Source organism: Pelophylax lessonae (genome assembly GCF_965119305.1).
Source record: "Pelophylax lessonae genome assembly, chromosome: 2".
Taxonomy (NCBI): Eukaryota; Metazoa; Chordata; class Amphibia; order Anura; family Ranidae; genus Pelophylax; species Pelophylax lessonae.
In genome coordinates this window covers 373,548,973-373,558,075 of record NC_138769.1, presented here as the reverse complement: position 1 = coordinate 373,558,075, position 9,103 = coordinate 373,548,973, and the positions used below count along the sequence as shown (strand labels likewise).

General features: G+C 40.8%; 1 protein-coding gene across 1 annotated transcript in view; it reads left to right on the top strand.

The window, feature by feature from the left end:
• The first annotated feature begins 305 nt into the window (after positions 1-305).
• The window catches only part of MFSD2A (MFSD2 lysolipid transporter A, lysophospholipid), a 44,254-nt gene continuing 35,456 nt past the window's right edge, over positions 306-9,103 (top strand). The window contains exon 1 of the mRNA XM_082246753.1: positions 306-415. Within this exon, the coding sequence (XP_082102879.1) occupies positions 341-415 (75 nt within the window). The 5' untranslated portion in view covers positions 306-340. The remainder of the gene's footprint in view (positions 416-9,103) is intronic.

The window sequence follows — 9,103 nt, the reverse complement described above, 5'->3', positions numbered from 1 at the left end:
TCTTCTCTCTTCCTCCCGCCCCCTGTGACAAGTGTGCTGTGTGTGGAACATGCCAGTGAGCTGTGGCTGGGGAAGGAAGTAGAGTAGGGGTGTGTGGTGTCAAGGCGGAGATAGATGCTCATACGTGTGCTTCACGTTTTAGGATAGGTGGGCGTGACTGGAGCTCAGCGATCATAGACCACATTTCATTCATCTGCCACAGTTCATGGTAAGAAGAGAAGAGCGCTCAGTGTGATAAGCCGGCCGGCTAACTGACCAGCTATTCCTGGACTCCTCTCCTCTATAGCCGGCATACATCTCATCACATTACCTGCCTGCCTGCCTCCTTCCTCTACCCGGGATGGAGAAACAGTCTGAGAGCGCTTCGTGTACCGGATTACTGGGGGAGAAAGACCAACCCAAGATCCAAGGCGAGGTAGGTCTACTCTACACATGCAGCTTTACCATACCGCCTTCCTTCCATTCCTCTCTGCATTTATTTATATCATCACACACATACATAATGTAGTCCTAATGGGGAAACCTATATATGGATAGAAAATAGATCTAATAAGTATGTATAGAAAATAGATATAATTATGTATAGAAAATATAAGAATGAGGAAATGGATGGGGGGGGGGGGGTTGTATGTATAGAGAAAAAAATCTATAAATAATAATAATGTATTTGAAATATTACTAATGAGGAAATGATGGGGGGGGGGGGTGTGTATGTATAGAAAAACAATTACAGTATATGTATATAAAATATACTATTGAGGAAAAGGCTGGCAGGGGGTTAATGTGTATGTATAGAAAAAAAATATAATAATATTGTTTATTATTATTATTATTATCATTATTATTATTATTTTGTTTTCAAAATATTACTAATGAGGGGAAAATGTGTATGTATAGGAAAAAAAAAAAGTGTGTGTGTATGTATGTGTAGTGTGTGTGTGTGTGTGTGTGTGTGTGTGTGTGTGTGTGTGTGTGTATGTGTGTGTATATATATATATATATATATATATATATATATAATATACACATATCTCCCATCCTTTTCCTTATTAGTAATGTACACACACATATATAATGTGTGTGTGTGTGTGTACATTACTAATAAGGAAAAGGATGGGAGATATGTGTATATGTGTGTGTGTGTGTGTGTATATATATATATATGTATGTGTGTGTGTGTGTGTGTGTGTGTGTGTGTGTGTGTGTGATATATTACTAATAAGGAAAAGGATGGGAGATATGTGTGTGTGTGTGTGTGTGTGTGTGTGTATGTATGTATATATGTGTATATATATATATATATATATATGTGTGTACATTACTAATAAGGAAAGGATGGGAGATATATGTGTGTGTGTGTGTGTGTGTATGTGTAATATATATGTGTATGTATGTGTGTGTATGTACATTACTCATAAGGAAAAGGATGGGATAAGGGGGGGAGTTAAGTATGTGTGTGTGTGTGTGTAAAAATAATAATAATAATAATAAAAAAAATGTTTTTGTCTCATCAGTAATATAATTATCATATATTTTTTTTATTATTTTTTTTTATTAGTCTTTTTGTTGGTAACAAAGCACATCCAAGCTAGATATTCTTTACCATAATAGTTGTGTGTCCATATATATGTATATACGCAAGCATTAAGTGTGTATTTTTAGTGTACTGAACAGCATTCTATACGTGTGTGTGTGTGTATATGTGTGTGATATAGATATGTATGTATGTATGTATGTATGTGTATATATATATATATATATATATATATATATATATATATATATATATATATATAATTTTGCAAGGTAGTGAGTCCTAAGGCCTTTTGAGCAGCCAGCATTTTAAGAAGCAGCAGCATGCCGGTCAAAAACAGTAAAGTCAGGATTTCTTGCATACTTTTTCCAGGGTAGTGGTTTAAAGTCCTAAAGCCTTTTGAGCAGCCAGGCAGCCAGCATTTTCAGAAGCAGAGGTCAGTAGTGGTAGCCTTCTTATTCTACCAGTACAGGTTTCTTTTAAAGGCCAACGTTAGCCACAGGAATTTGGCAAGAGAAGGGTTAGGGTGGTGGTTGTCATCTTATGAGCTATAGAGAAGAATTAGGGCAAAAGTATATTAAAAAAAAAAAACTTTTCTTTAGTGTTCACTGAGAGCCATTTAACCACAGACGCATTCCTTGTCCGTCTGTACATACTTGGCCAATACAGCTGATAGTGATATAGGTAGGTGAATAGATGTGTATGAGATGAGAAGCCAGGTCCCTCTATAGTGCTGTATTTGTATAGGATATCCTGTACATTGGTTTGCATGCCTCTCCCCAGAGCCCTGACACTACGTAGATTTAGCCGGCTGGATGAGGCATGACGCCTTGGATGTGATCTCATGATATCAGGCGAGGTTTGGTTCTTCAGGGCGGGGTATTCCCTCTATCACCATGAGGAATTTCTATGTACAAGCTTGGGCCATGTGACAGGGAACAGGAGAGCTCTGTGTCCTTCCTCTGCTCTGTGTCATTGAAGTTCTTTCCTATAGTTTGCGGTGTGCTTGCATCACGGCCACTGTACTTTCCAGTCATAAGGCTTTCTAGAAATTGCTGTTTATAAAACTTATTGGGATGTACATGTCATCCATAATAGAGATCCCACGTACACCTGTGTGGAAAGACCTGCAGACAAGGGCACAACTCCTGGAACTTGGTTCTTCTAGATTTCTTCACATGACCTGGTTCTGGAATAGAAACAGTCCCAGGTTTGGGGAAAATGACCCCGCATTCCTTTCCATTGTTCATTATCTGGATATAGTAGAACACTAATACTGTATTATAGCACATGTATCAACGTTCAGTTTGGCTAATTTCCCAGACCGTTACTATGGCAACCACATTCTGAATTTGTCCAGGATTTAATCTTGTTCTCTTTTCAGGAGAGAGAGACTGTTGCTTTAGACTAGTGACTAGCCTGATAGATCTCATATATCACATAGATCTCATATATTGAACAATATACGGGAGTTATTGAACGTCAGCAGTTTGGGCTCACTTACTTTACACTTGTTTGAGGGGTGGTAAAACCGGCGATTGAGTTGTGTTTTTATCACTCCCACCCTAAACCTCCAAAGGTAGCAAGCCAGGCCGTGGCCGTGGCAAAAACAATTGTTCGATGGGCAGTACTGCCACCAAATCCAACCCATTTAAGCATATGGTGCTAAGCCATAACTGTGTGCAGTACAGTAGGTTGGCATGTTGAGAAGACATGATATGATCAAACATTTTTGTAAAGCAATCACCCATGGATTACTTTTCAGAGAAACTTGAGAGAGATTCTTTATTGAAGAGTATGCTTCCTTCTAGCGAAGGGTGTGTCTGATACTGAGAACAGGTAATTGGTCAGATACGTGCTTGTAAGCAGACACCTTTTTATATAGAACACTTTCATTTTTATTTGACTCTTAGTAAACTTTTGGAGACCTCTTGTATAACGAACTTGTATTCCTTTCAAAGTATATTTAAGTGCTGATTTTTTTTAAAGGCATCCTATATAAGGAACTTGCATTCAGTCAAAAGGGTGTGTGCTGGTCCCTTGCACATAATTGGTCAGACCTGCTTGGAAGAAGACTTTTAGCCCCGTTCACATTGGGGTGATTTGACAGAATCAGTGCGACGCCAACTTTGCAGAAGTCCCAAAAGTAGTTCCTGCACTACTTTTGGCGACTTCGGGGGGCGATTTCAACAGACATCTGTGCATGAACCCGCACAGATGTCCTTCAAATCGGCCCCAAAGTCGGACTGAAATGCCGGTTTGAAATCATGCGAGTTCAGCTGAGCTTTCACGATTTCAAAACCGCCCTCAGTGTGATTGAGGGCTTATGCAACACTTTGATTTTTTTTATTTCACCCATAGTCCACTTTTGGAGAGATCACATTTTAAAAAATGTCATTCCTTTTAAAGCTATGTTGTATGTCCTGATTTGTTTCTCATTCTAATCTTTTGATATATCATACACAAGGAACTTGCATTCCTTCAGAGGTAAGCTGCATGTTGTGACTTTGAAACTAAAGCTTGCCATAAATTGGCCTTCAGGCTTCATGAAAAAAAGAAAAAAAACTGTTCTTTTATCCACACTATTCGGGTTTGGTTAAAGCGGAGTTCCAGCCTTTTCTGTGTTTATTAAAAGTCAGCAGCCACAAAAAGTGTAGCTGCTGACTTTTAATAAACACACACTCACCTGTCCCACGGTCCAGCGATGCGGCCGCCCGAAGTCTCGATCCTCTCCCTCTGGTCTCGGCATCACTGGTGTGGGCACCCGGCTGTGACAGTTTGCGGCTTCACAGCCGGGTACGCACTGCGGATGCTCGAGTTGCGCTGCGCGTCTTGATTGGCCGGCAATCTTCTGGTACCTCTAACATGTCCCAGAAGATTGCAAAGAGGGAGGGGGAGAGGAGAACTTCCGTTCAGGGCGCCATGACGCTCTGAGCGGAAGTGGGAGCAGGGTACCTGTCAAAACTAGGTACCCCCCAAAAAAAAAAAAAAAAGACATGCCAAATGTGACATGTCAGGGGGTCAGGACTACCTAGAGCGGAAGTTCCACTTTTGGGTGGAACTCCGATTTAAAAGAATCTCCCACTGCAGCTACTGTATTTATTTTGACAGCTGGCTGTCAAAATACTCAAACAGTGGCTGCATCTGATTGGCTGCAGCTATTGTTCAGCTGAAACATTTCCAGCAGGCTCCTTCAGCAAAAGTCAATCAAAGCATCCAAACTTTGCACAGTGTATGGCCAGCCTTTCTTATTTCTAATCTGGAGGAAATTCTACAGTTATGTTGGAAGCTTTTCATAGCAGTGGTAAAAATAATGAAATCCAGAAACCTGAAGTGAGAACTCTAGCGGCTGCCATTGCTGACCTCCTGCCTGGCTGTCTTTGGCTTTAATACTTTGAGTCACTAACCTACAGCAGCATGCAGATCAGAAAGCCAGAGTGAAATCAGGATTTCTTGTCTGCATACTTGTTCCAGGGTAGTAATTTAAAGTCCTAAAGCCTTTAAGCAGCCAGGCAGCCAGCATTTTCAGAAGCAGAGGTCAGTAGTGGTAGCCTTTTATATTCTACCAGTACAGGGTTTTTTTTTTTTTTTTTTTTAAAGCCAACGTTGTCCACAGGATTTTTGGCAAGGGAAGGGTTAGGGCGGTCGTTGTCTTATAAGCTATAGGGTCCTCCACTGCGGCCCCTGACATCACCAAAGGGTCACATAATGTTCAATATATGTAATGCTTAAGAGGACTGTCAGAAACTGCAGACCTAATAGGAGAAATGACGGTCCGAGAGTGTGGACGGGATACATTTTATGGCTGGGGATTTGCTGCAGAAGACGATCTGAAACAATACAGTACAAACCATATGAGAACTTATTACATTAGGTTAGTAGAGATCAAAGGTATTACCCTAATCAATGTTCCCACTACAAACTGCTAAGGTCTGAGGGCCGCACATTGCATACTTAGGGTCCTTTCACACTGGCTTTCTGGCCGGCGGACTCCGTTTTGCTCAGCAGGTGATTGATCTGTTGATCCCCCCTCTGAGCAGGCGGATGACAGCTCCATCTCTGCTCACTGTGCAGGGATGGAGCTGTCAGATCCCCGCTCTCCTCTATGGGAAAACGGACCGTCTGTCCGTTTTTTTTTTTTTTTTTATCCGATCTTTTTCAATCCGACCCACTGGACAGATGGAAAATAGGGTTACCATCTGTCTGGATTTCACGGACAGGTTTGGATTGGATAGCAGCTGGTGTCAGCGGAGATGTCACCGCTGACACCTGCTGCCCCATAGGGGTGAATGGAGCATCCGATCAGGTCCGCCAGAAAAACTGACAGGTGGACCTGATCGGAAAGCCTGTGTGAAAGGGGCCTAAAGGGCCACATGTGGCCCTTGCCTCACAGGTTGGGCACAAGAGGGTTAGAGTCTCTGGCAAGCTTTTATTGCTATCTATATACCTTTTTGGGAAATTTTCCTTTATTTCCCATCAAGACAGGAAGCAATAGGAATTCTCTTCCAACAAATAGCCAGACAACCATATTTTTAGCAGAGTGGAGGAAGATTAAAACCGCGGACTATGCTTTGTTTGCTGTCTGTTCCTTTTATCATTGACAACTGCATCCTCTATTTCTTGCCCTCTTTTCACAGGGACAGTAAAGCCGCACATGCCCTATGCAAATTTTGGCCTGCTCCCACCCAACATCCTAGGAATGAAAAGTCAAAAAATTGTCAGCCAAACGGCATTCTGACGGCTGCTGCCAGGTGACAGCTGTCAATATAATAGCCCAGCAGGAGAGATTTGTCAATCTGCACTGTTTATGTGGATGGAGGAATCTGTTGGAGAAACAGCGCATATCTTAAGCTGGCCATAGACAGAATGATTTTCTTTCCTGCAACCATGTGTTGCAGGAAAGAAAATCGCTCAATTTCCCCATCAACACAGTCAGGGGAATCCCTCCTGCCAAGCCATTGTGTTCTCTCGGCTGGGGGCTCGTCTCCACCGGGAGAACACAGTGATTACTGCTAGTGGCTATAATAGCGGCTAACAATAATCGCATGTACTGCTAGTGGCTATAATAGCTGCTAACAATAATCGCATGTACTGCTAGTGGCTATAATACCTGCTAACAATAATCGCATGTACTGCTAGTGGCTATAATACCTGCTAACAATAATCGCATGTACTGCTAGTGGCTATAATAGCTGCTAACAATAATCGCATGTACTGCTAGTGGCTATAATAGCTGCTAACAATAATCGCATGTACTGCTAGTGGCTATAATAGCTGTTAACAATAATCGCATGTACTGCTAGTGGCTATAATATCTGCTAACAATAATCGCATGTACTGCTAGTGGCTATAATAGCTGCTAACAATAATCGCATGTACTGCTAGTGGCTATAATAGCTGCTAACAATAATCGCATGTACTGCTAGTGGCTATAATAGCTGCTAACAATAATCGCATGTACTGCTAGTGGCTATAATAGCTGCTAACAATAATCGCATGTACTGCTAGTGGCTATAATAGCTGCTAACAATAATCGCATGTACTGCTAGTGGCTATAATGGCTGCTAACAATAATCGCATGTACTGCTAGTGGCTATAATGGCTGCTAACAATAATCGCATGTACTGCTAGTGGCTATAATACCTGCTAACAATAATCGCATGTACTGCTAGTGGCTATAATACCTGCTAACAATAATCACATGTACTGCTAGTGGCTATAATACCTGCTAACAATAATCGCATGTACTACTAGTGGCTATAATAGCTGCTAACAATAATCACATGTACTGCTAGTGGCTATAATACCTGCTAACAATAATCGCATGTACTGCTAGTGGCTATAATAGCTGCTAACAATAATCACATGTACTGCTAGTGGCTATAATGGCTGCTAACAATAATCGCATGTACTGCTAGTGGCTATAATAGCGGCTAACAATAATTGCATGTAAAATCTGACAAGCTGGTTGTACCCAAGTTGATTGATCGATAAACTTTGGTACATTTAGCCTGCCCTTACATGGTTCAAATCTCAGCCTGTCCCTGCTGAACCGGCTGAGATTCAAACAGTCTATGGTCAGCTTTAGTTAGAGGAAATCTGTAGAAAGTAACTCCATCTAAAACTAAAAAAAAAAACAAAAACCATTGAAGTCCAGCTTCAAAAGCTGTTTTGGCTGTCCTACTATTTATTCTGTTGGCCTATTTGTTCTTTAAATATTTAGCTCAAGGTGAGACTTTCCTTGCTACTCCCTGAATACAAATCTGGCCATCAGCGTAATTCTAGTGAAGTCCGCTCCCCTGTATTTTATATATATATTTTAAAAGGCTTTATAATGCAAATAAAGAAATAGAGTAGCTGAAAGAAGAATTCACAGTCCTTCCTGCTAGTTCTACTTTTTAATTGGGAAAATGATTGGGAATCTGGTTGCTGTAGGTGACAGGTATTTTCAGGCTGACTTTTATACAAGGCCAGTTATAAATTATGAGAAAAAAAACAGCATTTCCTGTTTGTCTAACTTGAAATCCGTGCTGATCAGCGGGTAACAAATTCCCACCAGGAATAAAGGAATTGGCGCAGGAATAGAAAGTATGCAGTTGGCTGCTTTTTTCTGTATATGCTTTGATGGTATTCCATTGAGTTCCATTTAATTAAAAGGGGGGGAAACAACAATCTGATGTTTTGGGTATGTCTGTTGTATGCCTTGTCTACAAACAGCAGGACCAGGGTGCACACAAACAGTTTATTGGTTGTGCTTCTATGAAGTTGCTATTATAATATTGTGGGAAAGCACATTTATTGTTTACCAAGGTGTGTTCAGATTTTTGCTGTGACTTCCTGCCACCTGGGCCGTTACAGAAAGCTTGATGACAATAGCTGTCCCTTCCTACGTAAGCCAGAAATAGTCATTGTTCCTATATTAATGCCGCATACTTGCACTGACCTGAATGCCCATTCACATTTGTGCCTACCTGTGCTGCCATAATTCGTGGCTATCGGGAGGCATAAAAATCAGTAATTTTTTTTAAAACTAAATTGGATTTTGTTTTAAATTTACGGTAATTTAGATTGGATTTTTTTCATTTAAATCAAATTATTTTAGCAAAATGCTTTTGAAGTAAAAATCTAAAGATAGTTTTCTGTTTTAAGATACATTAATAATTTTAGTTTATTCAGCAAGAATTGGAGCTTAGTTATGGAACATGAGGCGGTATATTCTGCAATATTTACATTTTTGGTAAACTCATTCAATGAAACCAAGTTCTGCAAGCTGAGAATATCCACTGCATTGATGCATTCACACACTTTCACACTAACTACCAGCAGGAATGAGTCCCTACATTTTAAAGCGCACCTTTCTTTTCAGATCCATCATGGCAGCGCCTGTTAGTGGGCATCCACTCACCTGCTGCCGCCATGTCCCTCACCTTGTTGTGTCACTGCCGCATCACCAGCCATCCCATTTAAAATGAATAGGACTGTCTGTGAGTCAACAGCGGGTCAGAGAAGCCTTTTTACTTGTGCTTTAAATAACATGAGCCCAAAACCTTGCAGCAAACAAAACTACAC